General features: G+C 44.1%; 1 protein-coding gene across 4 annotated transcripts in view; it reads left to right on the top strand.

Annotated features, from left to right (window-relative positions):
• TAOK2 (TAO kinase 2) overlaps positions 1-16,654 on the top strand; it is a 36,769-nt gene extending 20,115 nt beyond the window's left edge. For 2 of the 4 annotated variants that reach the window (XM_042471623.1, XM_042471624.1), the window contains 3 exons: positions 475-603; positions 1,650-1,853; positions 2,799-8,105. In XM_042471623.1, the coding sequence (XP_042327557.1) occupies positions 475-603; positions 1,650-1,853; positions 2,799-4,937 (2,472 nt within the window). In that variant the 3' untranslated portion in view covers positions 4,938-8,105. Of the gene's footprint in view, positions 1-474; positions 604-1,649; positions 1,854-2,798; positions 8,106-11,362; positions 11,580-12,636; positions 12,820-14,502 lie in introns of those variants that run through there. The other 2 variants (XM_042471625.1, XM_042471626.1) reach the window with 2 other exon arrangements.
• The last annotated feature ends 2,277 nt before the right edge of the window (positions 16,655-18,931 follow it).

The raw sequence follows: 18,931 nt of genomic DNA, 5'->3' as shown, positions 1-18,931 counted from the left end.
GACTCCAAATCTCTAAAAGGGAAAGCTGATATTGCACAACTTTGTGTAGGGGAATAAGTGAAGAACTACCCCTCCTTCTTTGCTTGGTTCCCTCTCCTCCAGCTCTTACAGGATTACTCTTTGAGTGGTCCTGGCTAATATGCGAGAAATGCAGCATCTTGGACTCCCATTGCTGCTCTTCGTCTTTCCCATTGTTCTTGACCAGAGCAACTATGATCTAGTAACTGCACTTAGCCATTGTAGAGAGCCTGGGGATCATTTGTCCTTTTGATCTCAGAGAAAACCATGTTGAATTAAACCAATTATTGGTCACACAATCCATTTTCTCCCCACTCCCACAGCTGGTGATTAGAGTCCTTTGATTCTTGAATTGATTTCTGCACTTGTATGAAATTGTGGCATTCATGGCTCCCTGAAATTGGCTAAGATAGCTTTCTGTCCTTTTCCTTTCTCCTGCTTCCTCCCTTTGTACAGGCAAAGGCAGCCCTGGCTGAGGAGAAGAAATTCCAGCAACATATTTTGGGTCAGCAGAAGAAAGAACTGGGTAATTTGTTGGAATCACAGAAGCGCCAGTATAAGTTACGCAAGGAACAACTCAAAGAGGTACCAGCATTTAAAGGGAGCAGAAAATATTGAGATGAGGGTGTGTGGGAAAAAGATGAGCCTTCATTTTTGTACCACATCTGTTTGGCAGTCTCCTTTCCAAAATTCTTTGTCCCACGCCAGCCCATCACTCATTTTTTCCAGTTGTGTCTACTCAGACTTCCTTTGTGGTTAGAAATCTTTTAGGTGAAGGATGTGCCTTCCTTACCTACAAGACTGGCATTGCCAATTCATGGCCATCCATTTCAAACTGTAATGCTGCTCTATTTTAAGTAACTGAAAATTCTTGGAGGAACTTACTGAGGAGCAAATGTAGCACTAATGCACTCTTATTGGAAGAAATAGAAATAAAATATAGTGCGCCCCCATCATACGCAGCTTTCAGCATATGCTGAAACCCACACATGGGGCACAAGGGGCGGTGCATCCCATTGCGACTAATGGGGCACATGCCCATGGCGCGCGCACCGCCGCATGCACAAGCCTCATTCAGTTAAATGGGGCTTGAGCATGAGTGGTATTTGCTTTACACGGGGGAGTCCAGAATGGATCCCCCACATAAAGCAAGGGCGGACTATATAAACTTTGCAATGTATCAGACTTGTGCCAGAGGACGTTCCATTGTTCTTGTGCGCTGAAAGCTCACATGATGCCTTGCAAATATAACTGTTTGTGAATGGGAAAGGGATAATGCCACAGAATGCTTTTCTGAGAGCAAAGAAGTAGTTCTTGTCCCTTTGGAGAGAAACATATTGTGGGAAATGTTCTATAAAGTTTGAGTTTTCCACTAGATCTGTGATTTTCCTTTCTTCTTCAGTGACAAAAGGAATGAGAATATACTAAAAGGAAGGAATAGTTAGTGAAAATTCAGCAACAAGTAGAATGTGAGACATTCTTTTGGAACTACTTATTGCTTGTTTTCTTTCCATCCTTCTGACTATCAGATATGCTTAGATCATTTGACAGTCCTCTGTGTGGATGTAATGGGAGGTATCTGCAAAATGTGTAGTGCTCAGTTTCTTATCTCATTCTGGTGCTTCTCTTAGGAACTGCAAGAGAACCAGAGTACACCCAAGCGGGAGAAGCAGGAATGGCTATTGAGGCAAAAAGAGAACATGCAGCATTACCAGGCTGAGGAAGAGGCCAACCTTCTGCGCCGTCAGCGGCAGTACTTTGAGTTGCAGTGCCGCCAATACAAGCGCAAAATGCTGCTGGCACGCCACAATTTGGACCAGGACCTACTGCGGGAGGTGGGCACCAAGAATCAGACTTTGCTCTTGGGGGGGGGGAGGGAAGATTATTGGTCACGGTTGAAAAGACAGGACAGCAGGAGGACTGACCTAAGGGGTGGGGCATATTGAAGATCTACACTTATGTACCACCCCCACATATGTCTTCTTCTTGGTGTGTCCCTTTGGAGATGCTATAGCCCCAGGAAAACTACTGGTGTCTTGAGCAGATGTCTGAATGCCTGTCTCAGTGGGTGATAAGTGATTGGGAGTGCTGGAGCATTAGGTGGTTCAGTTACAAGAACTGAAGTAACACAGTTTCAGCCCCGCTCTGTTGAAGCAGAACTGGCAGAAAGCCTGTTCTTCACACTAATGCAAATTTTGGACATGCAGACACTCTAATTCTTGAGTGTTAGTAAACTGTGCTGTAAGCTGTACTCTGTATACTATAAATACTTTGCTTTTGTTTTATTCTAGTAATGGAACAGAACTCTAAATACCTACATCTAACTAATGGAAATCCTGTTCACACACTTACATCCTTCCAGTTTCTGGCATTAAACACTGTCAGAACCTTGCCTTCACCTTCCTGCTGTTGGGGTTTTTATCAAACAAAAACGGCTGATTCTCAGAATTCAAGCCATTGTTCTCAGTCTCACATCATGTACTTATTACACACATTGGTGGAAAGTGCATGTTGACTTCATACTGTGGCAAGGAGCAGCAAGCGTGTCACCATTCTTAGCAGAATATGAAAAAGTTACTTTTTTCCACTTCTTGGACAGATTTCTAGGAGTTTTTATCCCAAAACATAACCATTGTATGTGCCAGTATTCCCAGTTTTTAATGGGAAAAGGATTTGAACCAAAAAAGGGATACCAGGTGTTTTATGAACTTTGATACTGTGGAGAGCTCACAGTTTATGAAGCTCCTGTTTTGACATAATTTAATTTTTGCTTCTCCCAGGAATTGAACAAAAAACAGACACAGAAGGATCTCGAGTGTGCTATGCTGCTGCGCCAACATGAGTCCACCCAGGAGCTGGAATTCCGGCATCTGCACACTGTCCAGCGCACCCGCACAGAACTCACCCGCCTGCAGCACCAAACTGAGCTTTCAAACCAGCTGGAGTACAACAAGCGTCGAGAGCAGGAGCTGCGTCAGAAACATGCCATGGAAGTCCGGCAACAGCCTAAGAGCCTCAAAGTAGGTGCTACCTACACCCCGCCTTGCTGCCAGTGGTGCCCAGAAGGGCAGGATGCAGGGTTTCTGGAGCCAGGGCAGGGATATCCAGGGGTTATGGAAATGGACAAATGTGAGGCTGGAGGTCTGGAGTCTGTACAGGACCATTTGGATGGGCCTGGTCCATGTGAGTGCATGGCTGGGGTTCAGAAGTGCTTAGTGGATGCTGATGTAGGATGTGCACATGTTGGTTACCTTGACCCAGAAAGATCTGATACAGCTGTTCTGGATTCAGGCACTCTTTGTCATGATGATCTAGGGCATTGTGAACATATTAGAGGGGCTTTAGAGCAAATTCAGGGTGATGTTGACATTGTGGACTCAGGAATAAAATGTTCAGACCTTGTAGGGAAGTGTGTCCATGCCAAGGGGATTCTGAAGCCTGAGTTAGACTGTCATGGGCATATGGTTCTAGAACAGTACAGCCAGGAAGAAGAACAGGATCTAGAGCTGAAACTGCCTATTGGGGCACTTGTACAGGAGTGGTCACAGAAGAGAGCTTTGGATCTGAGTGAGCAGAGTTTGGAGTCTTCGATGTCTGAATTGAGGAGTTCTGGAGATGTAGAGCCATTTTGGCAGCGGCTGGCTGGTGTCATTCCAGATGGACAGGAAGCTACAGCTCTCGAACAGAGACAACAATGTGTTGGACTTGAAGGGAAAGACAGTGAAGTCTGTAGAGGACAGATTCTAGATTTTGGTGGACTGTGTTTGAAACAGCAAGAGCTCTGTGTAGAGGGAGCAGCAGATCTAGAGTTAAGCAAGAAGTTTCTTGAAGGAGTGGATCATTACAGAGAGGGTTCTAGGGTTTTGTTACCAATCCGGAGACGCCCAGGTGTCCCAGAGCCAGATGGACAAGAGGCTGATAAGCTAGAGCCATTTAAATGTGAAGATAGTTTATACCCTCATTCTTTACCAGCTATTGTAGAGGAAGGGGCATTGCGAGGCCCAGGTGATGGCTGCCCAGCCCCTGAAGACCCCTACAGTCAATTGGAAAGTAGCAAACCCCGCCCTGCCCCAGCTCCATTGGCAGCCATTTTGCCTCATGTGCTCTGTGTAGCTTTGGCATTGTTGGTCTCTGCCTATCCCTGTGCCCCAACTCTCCTGCTGCTCCTGGCTGTTCTTTGGGCCCAGGGTGGAGGATTTCAGGATATCCTCTTAGCCCTTGAGGGGGTTATGGTGGGCTTGGGGGTTACGTATACCCTGTTACACTCTATCTTCCTTCTCTCTGGTGCATCCTTTCTACTGCTGGCCAAGATCGCAGGGGCAGTGGGTGTGGTGGGCCTGAGTGCCAGTAGGGGGCGCCTATATGTTCCAGTCATCCTCCTGGCATCCTATCTTTTAGCATCGCCCTGGCTTTTTTTGCCCCTTTATCTCTTGGGGGCAATGGCAAGGTATAGCCTGAGGGGATTCCCCCGGCGTGCCCGCCGTTTTTGGCTGCTGATCCTTCTTCGTCTGCCACGCCCAGCTTTCCGTATTCTGCAGCGCCTGGGCCTGGTTAGTGAGCGAGGGCTCTTTCGACTCTTCCCCAAAACCAACAAAGGTGGCTTCCGTAGTCGTATCCCAGTGCTGTCCCACCAACGGCAGCCACCAATCCCCTGGCATCGCAAGGCTGTAGCCCTCCTTGCCAAACCAGTTTGCAGCCTCAACAAGTTCCTTACAGAGGTGATTTGTGCCCAGCTGCCACCTTCAGCCCTACACTGCCTCAAGGGGCTGCGTGTGTTGCGGGGGGAGAGGCCTAGCCACATCCCCCGCCTGATGGCCCGTGCAGCCAGGCCAAGAGGCCATTCCATGGGCTCCGTAAGGCGGCTTAGTAGACGAAGTCGGGGACAGACTACCCAGCCTGTCAGGAAGCCCTGGAGATAATTGGCCTTGAATGCTTGTGAATTCCCACAAAGCTCTTCTAAAACAGTAAGACAGATAATTCTGGCGCAACTTTGATATCTTCGTCCTTAGTCTAACACACAGAATCTGGGATGTTGGCCAGTCTCTGGAATTTTGTGAAAGAAGGCAAAACCACTTGCAGTATTCACAGTGAGAGCTATTTCATTCCATCTTATGTGTAGTATTGGCATAGAGAGACAAGCAGCATTAGGAGATAATTTAATGTGTTAATGGCAAGAGAGCCCAATCATCCCTTGGAGATAGGGTCTGCTTGAAGAAAGGGGTCTTGACATGGGGTGCGGGGAACCAGAGGTTTGTGCCAGCTCCCTGTTTGTTTACATATTGGGGGTGGGTGGGAGCGTTGTTGTTTGTTCATTATCCTAACGAGGAAAGAATCATCTGATGCCCTTTTGAGCTGGCAGTTTTGGGTGGACTAAAAAAAATGCCCATTCAGGCTGGCTGGGGAAAGACGGAGAGAATTTTGTGTTGCAGGTAAAGCTAAAGCCCTTTAAAACTGAGGTGTGAGATGTATGTATACTAATGTATTTGTAGATTTGAACCTAACAGAGAAGAGTAGTTTGATAATAGGGGCTGTGGGTTTGCAGAATGCTCCACTCCTACAAATGCTATCCAGTAGCCCCCTTTCAAACATATGAGCACAGTTGCTTTCTCTGAGATATACTTTACCACATTGAGGAGATGTAGGTGATCCTGATTTTGACAACATAACAAGACCAAAAGAAGGGGAAGGGTGTTGGGACTTAGATTATTAATGTGAATGCAACTTGGTTCTAGAGCTTGGTAAAATTACTTTTTGGACTACTATTCCTGTAATCCCCCTAAAAGCAGCACCTGTAGTGATGCTTGCTGGGGAATTCTGGGAACTGTAGCCCCAGAAATTAACCTTTCTAATAACTGCTTCTGTTCTGGAAAAGTTCCCACTCAAATAGAACTGTTTTGCCTCCCTCTCTTTCCATTTGACTTGGAAGCTGAAGAAATTATAAGGGTGTACATGTTTCAAGAAAGCAGACTCCTCCCAGCTCCTGAGGGCTTACTAATTTTAGGTGATTCTTTCGCCGTTCAAATATATATATTTTCCCACCATTTTATAAATATATATCTATATATATTTATCATTTCCCACCCTATTTGTAACATCCCCATCATTTCACTTTTTTGTTTGTTTTGACTTGAATGTATATATTTGTGTATGTTTTTAGGACTGGTGCTTTGTAACCTTTATATAAAACAGATTTTGTGGAGTGGGGGAGAGCTAATAAGAGGTTTTTATTTTGGAAAATATATTCTGACCAAAAATGGGAGAAATCTACATGAAACAAAATTGATTGCCATAGATTTTCCATTTGAAAGCCCAATGGCCCAGCCATTAGTTGTTTTTTTACTTCTACCACCATCTCTCTTTTTTTTTTTTAACTGATAATGGAAACCCACATTCTGGGCCTTTGAAATAGTGACTCTCCTTTTGGCTGGTTTGCTTTATTTTAACATATGGGTATATATACTTGGATTTTTTAAAGCTACATAGAAAACAAAGCTGGCTTGACATTTAATACATCCTACAGTGTTGAGACAGTTGTGAGTTCTGTTAATGAAGAACCCGACATTTTTAATTTTTATTTATGTGGAAATACTCTGGTTTTTTGTTTGTTTGTTTGTTTTTGCTACATGATGAAATACAGGAACTGCTGCAGGAGTTGTAATGCCTCAGATTGTTCCTTTTGTCAGGGACTCAACAGTATCACATTTCTTACCCCCTGAATATGTACAACCACTTTCACTTCCTTCATTCTTTCCCATTTCTTTACATCTCTTTCACTGTGTAGGTCCAGGCCTAGGAGCCATTTTACTGAGCTTTGCTGAAAACAGTTTTGTCACATAGCTGTTTGGCTACTTAGTCATCTTCATCCCCATACATTTCTGGCTTAAGCCAAAACAGCAGTCGTGGAGCACCAAACCGCTTTGGTGGTTACTGCTGGCCTAGTAACACTTAGATAAGATTCCTTCATTTCTAATACCAGTAACAAACATGTTGAAGAGTTCTGACACAAGTTCCTATAAATCTACCCTGACAACAATTGTGCTGTTGGAAATCATTGTCTTGCCCATTTTATCTCTGACCAGAAAGCACCCAAAAACACTATGGCACTCTCCCCCCATTTGGTGCCTTCCAGATGTATTGGACTATAGCTCATCACCCACAGTCCACTCTTTTGGGGAAGAGCCACGTTATGAAAGGTGACAGTACAGAATCTTGATATAGTTCATGTGAATGACTTTTCTGCTGGCTTCTTTTGAAAATCAGATTTTAGGAAACAAACTGATCTGTTCCTGTGATGAATGGAGCCAGAGAGCCAGAATCATACAGACAATGTTCAGGCTTTCTGTTTTTCACCTGAACCTGATTGGACCTGAATGTCAGCAACTTTAACTTCCTAAACGACACGCAGAATGAGCTACTTTGAGAGTAAATTCCATTTCTTTTATCAGTGTTTACTTCAAGTACATTTGCTCAGGTAGAATTTTCACATTCCTTCTTACCCATTTTGCATCAGGTGATGGCAGACCATGTTTTCACACATTTAACTCATTTTGAGAGTAGTAGAATATACTTCTTGTTAATTGGTGATTTACTTTTAAATTGTATCTGTTCGTGTGTGTGTTTTTTTTAAAAAAAACATTTTTATATTATATCTGGTTTTGTTTTTAATTCCATATTCATCTCTTCTGGGTTTGTGTCCCATTGGTGCATTGAGCACTTGCCCTGTATTTCTCCCTTTTTTGGTTCACCTGTGGTCTTTTATTTATTTTGTTTTGTTTAGCCATTGATTTATTTTTAGCATTCCTCTAACCTTTTTTATGGCCAAACTTAGATTCATTAATCCAGATTCTATTTTGTTCATTTTAATATTGTACTTGTATTTCTTCCCATTTTGTGTGCATGTTTGAGCTGTGTTTTTCCCCTACCCTCCTTGCATTTTTTTTATTTCTCTGTTAAATATTTTTAATTTATTTCTCCCATTTTATGTGGGGAAAGGTGTTCATCTGTGGTTTATTTATTTTTCCCTTCCCTGTTGTGGATGCATGTGAAATTTTGAAGGAAAAAAATCAATAAAAAATTCTGCACCACAATTCAGCACCTCCGTATTGTGAGTTTTGAGTTTGATTTGATTCTTTTATCACATTTGAAATAAAATGAGGCACTGTAAGTTTAGGAGCTGGGCTACGAGTCTGTTTTCACACCCTCTGCCCCCCAAAACACTTGCATTTCTTCATGTACCCTAGGTTTACAAAGTCCAGAATATTTCTTGTTACAGTGTGTGCTTGCTCTTCCCTATTGGTTCCTTTCCTTACTCTCTGTGAGAGTCCCCAACTCTCATAATTCTCTGCATCCAAGATTGGGGAGAATATTAAAAATATGCTAACAGAAGAAGAAAATTAGATTTCTACATGGTCTTTGGCTGTGTTGGAAACAAAGAAATAATAATTGTAGTCATGAAAATACTCATTTTGGTGAAGCAGCTACCTCAGGAAAGTGGATTTGGAGGTACCACCGAGGGCTTTTGAGTGGCAGACAGCTTTAACCTATTAGGCAAAACCAAGCAAGAGATCCTCTTACTCCTGTTGGTGAGTTTCAGTCAAGTCCTTGTGGATGGATTGTGTCTCACACAAACAGTGAAGGGATGGGGTGGAGTTTGTTTTTCTTGCCTCTAGAAGAAACTAGCCCTTCATTTCCACATAACTGAAATCCACGCAGAATAATTATATATATGTCTTACAAGCAAAAATACGACCTGAATACTGGCCATTACCAGGTTTTGTACTAATCACCAGCCCAAGAGGATTTCTGCCACCACCTCTGCCAAATATCCCCCACCCTGGACGTTCTAAATCTTCTGAGGCCGGCCATGACAAACAAAGAGGGGTATGTTCTCCATTAATGATTGCAAACCACTCAGGCATAGAGTTCTCCTAGTAGACAGTAGTCTCTCCCTTACTGTCAGAATTTCAAACTTTCTAGATGCCTAGGAGACCTGGAAGGTGAACAGGTAACCAAGCACCAGGGTTGCCTGCCCTTGTCCACTACACAGCCCTGTCTAATCCTGGCAAAAATGTGAGGTGCTTGCCCTTACTCATCTCTTTTGGAAGACAGGACTGTCAGGGCTTGGAAAAAATTACTTTTTTTAGGGCTACAACCTCCAGAATTCTGGGGTTGCGTGATCCCTGGTCATGCTGGCTAGGGGATTCTGGGAGATGTAGCCCCAGAAAGTAACTAGTGCAAGCTCTGGCTTTGGTCTTGGCTCTGTCTGATAAGGGCTTTCCAGGTGAATCAGAAACCTTGCCATAAGATAGCCCAGAAACAGATACTCATTTTGGTTTGGTTTGGTTTGGTTTTTTGGTAGATCTGGCTTTATTGTACTATCTGAAGTGTTAATAGACTTGGAGCATTCAGCACTCCCCTCCACTCCCCCATCCCCTTTTTCTTGATGGGTTTCTTGAGGAACCTGATAGCTATTTAGATAAAGGAGAGGTGTTAGTTCCCAGCATTCATCCCCATGGAATATGCAAGATAGGACTAATGAGAGTTACAGTCCAGCACTATATAACGCACTGCAGTTTCCTGCTCTTGAGATATAGAAAAACCAACAGGGAATAATTTTTTTTCCAAAAAGTACTGTCTGGGTGTTGAGCCACCCTGTCACTGAGCTGAATACCAGAAAGCAGCCTAGAGAAAGTTTCAAATGAAGGGCTTCCATGTTGATCAGTGTACAGTGTCGTGGATGGTGAAAAATTATCAAAACAGATGGGTATCTGTCCATAATGGAATAATACTGAAAATGTCACACATCATATGTTTTAGAACAGGTTAACACACAGACGTGTTCCTTTCAAAGTTACTTCTCCACACTTTGAGGAAAATCATACCCATGTCATTCCTTCCATTCTGTATTTTTGTTTCCAACTCTCAGGAAATCATACATGTGTCACTAATTCATATATATATATATATACATATACATATACGCATATATATACTTTGCTGTTTGTTGTTGTGTGTACTCAAGTCATTTCCAACTTATGGGAACCCACCATATCATGGGAACCTATCATGGGGTTTCGATGGCAAGTTTCTTTAGAAGGGGTTTGCCATTTCCATCCTCTGAGGCTGAGAGAGTGTGACTTGCCCAAGGTTTCACTCACACACACACTTGCCTCACCTCATTTACATTATGCATTTGTGGTTTTTTAATATAACCCATTGGCAACCCTAGATTAGATCTGAGGGAAAACACACTATTTAATCAACCCCTGAATAAAAGTGACAGAGGCTGTTCTTTAAAGCTCTCCCTTTACATCTCTCTGTTTTGATTTGTGGGCAGGAGCCAGTCTTTGAAGGGCCCCTTGATAGACCTGAGCAGAATAGCTGCTGTTCCCAAGGGACTGATAGGGAGGACAGATAGTGACCTTTATGCTAGAATAAAAGTGGTGGAACCCATCTTTGTTTTTTCATTCAAAGCATATTTACCCTGCTTTTCACCTGTCTCTTTAGCTGCTTCCTTACCCCTGAATCTTTCAGAATGTGGGTGTATTCAATAAATGAGTTGCTGGCAGAGCTGCATTGCAATTTTCATATCAAAACGTTTGTATCCTGTTCTTCCATGATGTAAAATATAGAACAACCCTATGCCAAATTAGCTGTTTGGTCTGTCTGACCTAGTAGTGCTTGGTCTTGACTGTCAGTGACTTCCCAGGTCCTGAGAGAGGGAGAGCTCTCTCCCAGTCCTGCTATATAATTTGAACTTCCTACAACCCTTACCATTTATAGTAGAGGCTGAGGCTGATAGTAGCAAAATCTCCTGGAAGATCACAGGTCACTTGTACATTCTCTTAACTGTAGGTACTGTGAATTGGACCTGGGACCTTCTGCAGGTGAAGCAGGGTCTTTGCCATAGAGTTTGTAGCCCTCCAGGTGATGTTGGATGGCCAGTCCTCCCAGCATTTCTCACCATTAGCTGTTCTTAGGTGGTGGGATTTCAGTCCAACCACAGTACACCGCTGGACTGTATTCATGGCTACATCCTTGGGGTATGCTTCTCCTTGTAGGGAATATCAGGTGGAACAGTAGAACTGCAGGCTCTTCCCACCAAACTGTGACTGGTGGGAGTTGTTTGTCTAACACATGATCCTGTCTCTCTATCTCTCTCTCTCTATCTCTCCCTCCCCCTCCCCCTTCTTCTCCTCCTTTCTTGTCTTTCTCCACTCCCTTTTTGGTACCTTCTTCCTTTGTTCACTGTTCACCCTCCCTCCCTCCACTTCTATGGGCTATCTTGTTTTTGCTTTCTACTTGGCTTCCTCCTTTGTCCTCCTCTTTCTCTTGCTTACCCCAGTCCAAAGAACTGCAAATCAAAAAGCAGTTCCAGGACACCTGCAAGATCCAGACACGACAGTACAAGGCCCTTCGTAACCATCTCTTGGAGACCACCCCAAAGAGCGAGCACAAAGGGATCCTCAAACGCCTGAAGGATGAGCAGACGCGCAAGCTGGCCATCCTCGCCGAGCAGTACGACCACAGCATCAACGAAATGCTCTCCACCCAGGCCGTAGGTACCCCACTCTGCCTTCCCCCCACCACCCTGGGCTAGGGTGGAGGAGGGGGAATCTGCCCATTTTCCCAGTCAGGAAAGTGTTTCCCACCTTTGCTTTTATATCCAGGCAGCAAAAATTAATTCATACTCCTTTTTGCCCAATTCTGATTGACAAACAGTTTTTATTGAAGTGACTCAGTCTAGTTTTGTAAAGGAGCACAAGATTTTGGCTTCATTGGTGCAGAATTAGACAGGCCTCGTAAGTAACAGCATACTGGATGTGGGAATCCAGGGAGTTATAATCTGGAAAAAAAATAAGCTTTCTAAATTCTGGACTTCTTTGCATAATGTAAATGCCTTAGAAACGTGGTACAAATTTGCACCCTTCTTACTCTCAGAACATCTGTCTGAGGTTGGTCACTAAATTATTTTCTGGGGCTGATGGAGATTCACTTGCCCAAGACTACCAAGGGCAGCTTTCCTCAGTCTTCTACACCAGGATGATGGCAGTTTAGTCCCAACGCATGTGAAAGAGGCAGCAGGTAAAGCCTGACTACATTTGAGTTGTATTTTGAATTCTTGACTCTTAAAGATCCAAGTCTTGACATTCTTTTATTCAGCATGAAAATTCCTCACATACAAACCTGTCTTTCCCCCTACCTGGTAAGCCCTATGTGTTTCTCTTCTTTGCTGAATAGCAAATCAGCAGGTGCAACTTCCCTTACTTTAAAGCGAGAGGCACATCACCTCAATTTCTTTCTGTTCCATAGCAATTATGAACCAGGAAACCCTACTTACTACACAGAGTCCCTGTGCCCTGTGGTAGATAATCAAAAGTATGTGAAATGACCCCTATGGCTTTAAGAAGCAAAAACTAATGGGGAAATTTTGCTCAGGGACAGAGCCTATTGTCAGAGCCTTGTTCCAGAAGCAGCTGTAAAACAATGGGAGACCTTGCATCCCTGGAAGGTAAACCATGTCTGCCACTCTCTCTTTCTAGAAACAGTCACCTTCACCTCTGCATCAGCTCTGTGTTACTATCTCTTTCCCTTATCTCTCCATTTGTCCCTTCCTAGTTGCGGTTGGATGAGACGCAAGAAGCAGAGTACCAGGTCCTCCGGATGCAGCTGCAACAGGAGCTGGAGCTACTGAATGCCTATCAGAGCAAAATCAAGATCCACACTGAAGCGCAACATGAACGGGAGATCAAGGAGCTTGAGCAGCGGGTATCCATCCGTCGGGCGCTGCTAGAGCAAAGGGTATGTACCTGCATCCACTGGCTTGTCCTCAGAATCCACAGTTCTTGCTTTCTTACCGTGCTGCATAAGCATCAAAGCTTGAGAAAGTTACTTTTTGAGTTCCCCAGCAAACATGACCATTGACTATGCTAGTGAGGATTTCTGAAAGTCATATTGCAGAAAATTAACAGTATTGATTTTTTCCCCATTGAAAATCCTAATTGTGTTGTTTTAATCTATGACCCTGAAGGATATTTCATGGAGCACCAAAATTTCTAATGAGTACAAATATCTTATGAGAGTCAGCATGGTGTAGTGGTTGGAGTGTTGGACTACAACTCTGGAGATCAGAATTTATTTTCTTGCTTGAGCATAAAAACCCAATGAGTGACCTTGAGTAAGTCACCCTCTCTCAGTCTCACAGGATGGCAATGGCAAACCCCCTCTGAAGAAACCTTGCAAAGAAATAGGGTCTCCATAAGTAAAAAAAATGACTTGGAGGCACACAATAACAAAACAAACAAATAGTCGCCCTCTGTATCCATGGATTCTTTATCCACGGATTCAAACATTCACAGCTTGAAAATATTCCCCAAAAATTAAATTCCAAAAAGCTAACCTTGATTTTGCCATTTTATATAAGAGGCATCATTTTATTATGCCATATTTAATGAGACTTGAGTATCCACGGATTTTGTTATCCACAGGAGATCCTGGAACCAAACCGCAGCAGATACCAAGGGCCCACTGTATCTTCCATAGCTGCCTTTCTCCCTCCACCAGGAGCTGCCATTTACCTTACAAAATCAATTTTAAGGATTATTCCACATGAAGTGCTTTGAGAAAGGCAAATAGTCCCCTAGGGCTATTATTTTCACTGTCCATTTGAATCAGTGCCATGACACTATTCTTCAATCCAAACCTGGACTATATTTCTGCAACCAACTGTGCTGTGCTTTTCTTGAGTGCTGCAAACTGCTGATGTGCACCATGAGGAACTAAAGTCAGAAAAGAAACCCTGGCCCAGTATAACTTCTTTTAGTGTATAATGTACTTGCTATAATTTCAGGTACCTATGATTTAGGAATGGTGTTTCTAGTGTGTTTTCCTGTCCCACCCACCTCCAAACACCAGAGTGGTTCTCCCATCTTCCTGTATCTTCCCCAACCTTTTACAGTTCATGCAAGTGAATCCAGATTGCTTCAGCCTTATTCTTAATGCCTCGCTAAGAGAGAGGAGGGGAAAGGGGAAAGCACCCTCCAAAGCAAATGGGTTTACATTAGAAATATAGCTACAGTGAGGGGAAAATGAGGGCATTGCCCCTCTCATAAGTATGCTGTTCCTGTCCTGAAATGACATTTTCCTTCAGTCCCCAAATTTCTAGCATTCTAGAGGATGAGACACTGAAAATCATTTACACTTAGAACACTTAAATTTGTAGTATTTATTTGGTATCTTCACTTGTTCCTTTTCTTTGGATGCCTAAACTGAATTCCTAAATGCTCATTTGAATTTTCAAGTTCCTGCAATGCAAGAAATTGTGGGACTGGAGGAAAATTTCAATGGGGGGACAGAATTTCATTTTATGGAGACAGAATAACCTCATTCTGCGCCCTCATAATTACATTTGTGGTTTTGCAGGTACATACTTCTAAGTTCTGTCTGTCATCTTTCTTCTTGTGTGTTTCCTTTGTTGATCTATAGATTGAGGAGGAAATGTTGGCCTTGCAGAATGAGCGTTCTGACCGTATTCGGAGCCTCTTGGAGCGGCAAGCCCGGGAGATTGAGGCCTTTGACTCAGAAAGCATGCGCCTGGGATTCAGCAACATGGCACTCACAGGCATTCCAGCTGAAGCCTTCAACCAAGGCTATACTGCCCCCCCTCAGCCCTGGCCTTCCCGTCCTGTTCCCCGCAGTGGCTCCCATTGGAGCCATGGTGTCCAGAACACAGCCGGTGCTCCTCATGCATGGAGACAGCCCCCCATGTTGGCCCCACCCCCTTCAGCTTGGCTTCACCCTCCTTCTTCTTCTCCTTCCTCCTCCTCTTCCTCTTCCTCCTCAGCCCCTGGCGGCCGCTCCAACGTGGTCATGCTGAGGAATAGCCCACAGCCGCTGCGGCGCACGGCTTCGGGTGGCCAGTCGGACCAGGGCATCAGCCGCTCAGCCAGTGTCACCTCTCACATCCTCAATGGGTCGCATTTTTCGTACTCATGAGGCGATTGGGTGAGAACAGGGAGACTTTTTCCTGAGGGAGACAGGGGATTGGCTGTTGGAAAAGGGTGGGAAGTGGGGCATGTTTGCCAGGGCTCAGCAAGCTTAAAAGGGGGTGGGGTGGGGGAGATGCTGTGAAACTGAACCCCAATGGAAGGCTCCTCAGACATCGTTGGTAGCCTTTGAGTTGCCACCACCTCGCAAGCACAGAGATGCAGAAGATTGGACTGTGAGATTGGGGAGATTGAATTCCTGGCCTCTGGAGCATGCTGGTGCCTCCTCAGATCGTGGTTTCCTATCCCCCGCCAAATGGATGGAGACACCGAAGCTGCGGACATGACGTTGGCCATCAGTCCTTGCATCTCTGATTGTTGTCGGTCACTCCCCCAGCGTTGCTGCAATCTGTAGATGGAGAGAGACATAGAACAGTGCCCCAACAGTGGAGACTAAATTAATCTCTTCAGGGTGGGACTGAAAATACTCCCAATCCCACACCTGATAAGAGGGAAAGACAGAAAGGAGGGAGGGGGAAAGATTCCACATTGCAACAGATCCACAATTCCTGATTGTGCCCCCATAGCTTGCCCGCTGGGCCCTTGAACAAAGCTGCTGCAGTAAGAAAACACGTATATTATCTTTCTCCTGCATTATTGTTCCTTAAATCAGTTGACGTAGTGAGAGGAATCAAAATTAGTGGGTCTGGATTTGGAGAGACCCCAGGATTGCTGGTGGTGGCGGTCAGTCTGTGCATGCGTAGAACTATCAGATTGACAGTGAAGAACATTCCCTCCTTACTTGGGTGCGGATGTTGGCTTTCTGATCTTACCCAAAGCCCTACAGATAACAGAACTCAATCTGCTTCTGGACCATTCTTGCCAGAATCTTCCTTACCTCACCACAGTCTTGGATGGCAAGGGAGGTGTGCGTTGCAAGACGCTCTGGGCTCTTGCTAGCCATTGTCCCATTTGTCAGATAGATGGCTTGCTCCAGCTCTTAAGATTTACTTTGGCACCATCCTGGTCCCAACTTATTGGGAACAGAGGGGACAAGGAAGACAGATGGTCCGAAAATAGTCCTCACATTCCTGTCATGAGCCAGAATGTAGACTTTCAGTAGTGCTCTCAACCCACCTGCCCATTTGTCTGTTTGGAAATATGGGTTGAAATCCATTGCAATCCCAGGTATCTTTACATCATGAAGACTATATCTCCTCCCTCTGTGGGGGTGGGGGAAGGGAATCCACCTCATCATTCCTGTAATTCAGAGGGACTTTGAACTATATTCCTTCCCCCAGGCTAAGCATTAACATTTAGTTTCCAGACCACAGTCTTAAGTCTCTGAAAGATCTAGTTCCTGCTTCCCTATTGCACCTGGTTTTCTCCCTGCAAGCTCCTCTAAGAACCCTTTTGCCCCTTTCAGATTTGCCTCCAGTCACTCCTGTGGCCCCTGATGTTCTCCACATGGCTGACATGCACCCTACATGCCCTGTTTTAATTTCCTTAAATCTGTAGCCCTGAGTTCATAACTGCATGCGAAAATCAGTTGCCTAGCAGAGTGAATAACATCATTTGGGTTAAGGTTTAACTACAAAGAATATACCCTTCTTCATCCCTTCTTTCTCTGTGCTTCCCCCCCCCCCCCTCACTTCTCCCCCCCCCCCCCCCCCACACACACACACACACATGCACCCCTAGAGAAAGTTTTCAATTACAAAACACCCAGTATGATCAAACCCCATGGCTGGCTACCCAGGGTTTGGGATCGGGGTCAACTTGTCACAATAAGGAAATTATTTTTAAAGGTCCAGTTGCCCTACTTCTATTTTCTGTGTTAACACAATCTGCTGTAGGTTTTTTTAAATTGAACCACTTTTCTGATGGGAAACAGTCCCTCTCCTTAGCTCCCCCAGATCTTGTGGGTGAGACTGAAAAGATGCCAACATCCTGTAGAAAACTATGAACCTGATGTACTGCCTGCCCAGTTAAGGACAGGAGTTTCAAAGTAGGCCTTCCAACTTTGCCTGTTAAGAGAAAACCTTGAAAACCTTTTCTGTGTTGTAAATCATGCTTTCCTACCCATCCCTTCATGTGGACCATGTTGAAGTAAATGCAGAGAGGAACAGAATTAAGAATCTTAACATTCTTGTGTGATAAATAGAAAGATGAAAAGGCAAATCTGCAAGTGAAAATAGTTTTGTGTCCATTTTCTTCTCCAACAGGAGACTTCGAAAATCTAGCAGAGTATTGCCCAACCTGATGCATTCCAGATGTGTTGAATTATAACTCCATCCTTCTCAGGCCATATGGCCCATGATTTTGCAGATTATGGAGTAGCAAGCATCTGAAGGGTATCTAGTTGGGGAAGGCTGTCATAGCATATAAACAGGAAATCAGGGCTTCTTCCAAAACTTTCTTGGGGTTAAGAAGCATGGATACATGTTAATTCCATTGAGGCCACAATACACAGGTATTTAAAACTGGGTAGAAGGGCTATCATGTTGAAAACACTTCTTGAACACTACTGTGAGAAGCTGGCCTTTAGAGCTTTTCCTTTCCCAGTCATTGCAGTTGAGAGCATTTCTAGATGTTTCCACCACACAGAAAGGAATGCCATGTCCAATAGCAGATGAGGTGGTAAAACAGTTGCTGGACTGTACCTTTTGAGTTTCTGCTGGGAGATAATATGACTGAATCCATATAAATAATGCCCTGTGCAAAAGAAAGCAGGATGCCAGAGAGATAAGCTCTGGTCTGGCCTTCTGCAATGCAATGTATGCTTATGGTTTTCCTGTAGGGAAGCTGTACACTCTGTTGTCTATCCTATTGTCACAAATTGCACAAAGTAAGAAAAGGTCACTAAGTTTCCATCTGCTGGTTGTGTGACTAAGGCTTAGGCTCCATCAGGTCAGAAGAAATGTAAGATGTGAAAAAGGAATTCCAGTTGTTCAAGGAAGAATGGGGCAAACCAAGCTTCCATCCTTTGCAGGAAGAAGTAGGGAAATAATTTTGCCATCCTGAAGAAAAATGGGGGAAAGTGTGGAATTAAAATTTTCTCTTTGCAGATTTCTCCTACTAGGCATATTTGCTTTACTTCTGCTATAGAACGTAGACAGCATTCTGAGTGATGCCCAAAGTCCAACAGGAGAAGCAGGTCTGAATGTGAGGAGAAAACACAATAGAGAGTCCTTACATGAAACAAGGAAGGTGAAACTCACTTAGGCAGTTCTTACAAAGAGTGGAATTTCAGTTGGAAGAAGATTTTGAAGCAGAACGTTCCCTCTGTGTGGGAGAAATAATAGTACAATGCTCCTTTTACATATAGGATTAAGATACTGAGGTTTATTAGATGCTTCCTTTCTGGTGTGGGGAGCTTTGAAGCAGTTGAAATGCCTGACGCAATTCCTTTCCACCCCCACATGTATCATCCCAAATCCCCTTTCCTCACCAGATGACCTGTCTGTACCCACCAGTGCAGGCAACTGGTTAGGCCTCAACCTTAACATTACCTTCTGGAAAGTTCTCAGACATCAGTGGAAACCTGACCTTTTCAAAAACAAAACCCCTCTTTGACCCTTCATGTTAATTTTCTCAACAAGGCCACCACCAATTTCAGCAAGTAGCCGGTGGGAGGGTGGGGATGAGAATGGGACGTTGTTTTTACTTTTTCTTTGGTTCCTTCAAGATGTTCAGTTAGTGATTTTCTGCCTGCCTGGGATTGGGAAATGGGGGCATGGGGAGGGTTGGGGCCAGAGGGGCTTGATGTATTATAATAATCCTTTTGTTTCTAAAAAAAGAATCCTTTTTCTGTTTTTTGGTGCCATAACTTCCCCCATGTACAGTTTACCTCTTTCTGTCCTTTCTTTCTTTCTTCCTCCCTCCCTCCCTTTCTTTTGTTTTTGGTGCTTTCCTTCTCCTTCCCCTCT

Source organism: Sceloporus undulatus, chromosome 6 (genome assembly GCF_019175285.1).
Source record: "Sceloporus undulatus isolate JIND9_A2432 ecotype Alabama chromosome 6, SceUnd_v1.1, whole genome shotgun sequence".
Taxonomy (NCBI): domain Eukaryota; kingdom Metazoa; phylum Chordata; class Lepidosauria; order Squamata; family Phrynosomatidae; genus Sceloporus; species Sceloporus undulatus.
This window is presented reverse-complemented; position numbering and strand designations above follow the sequence as displayed.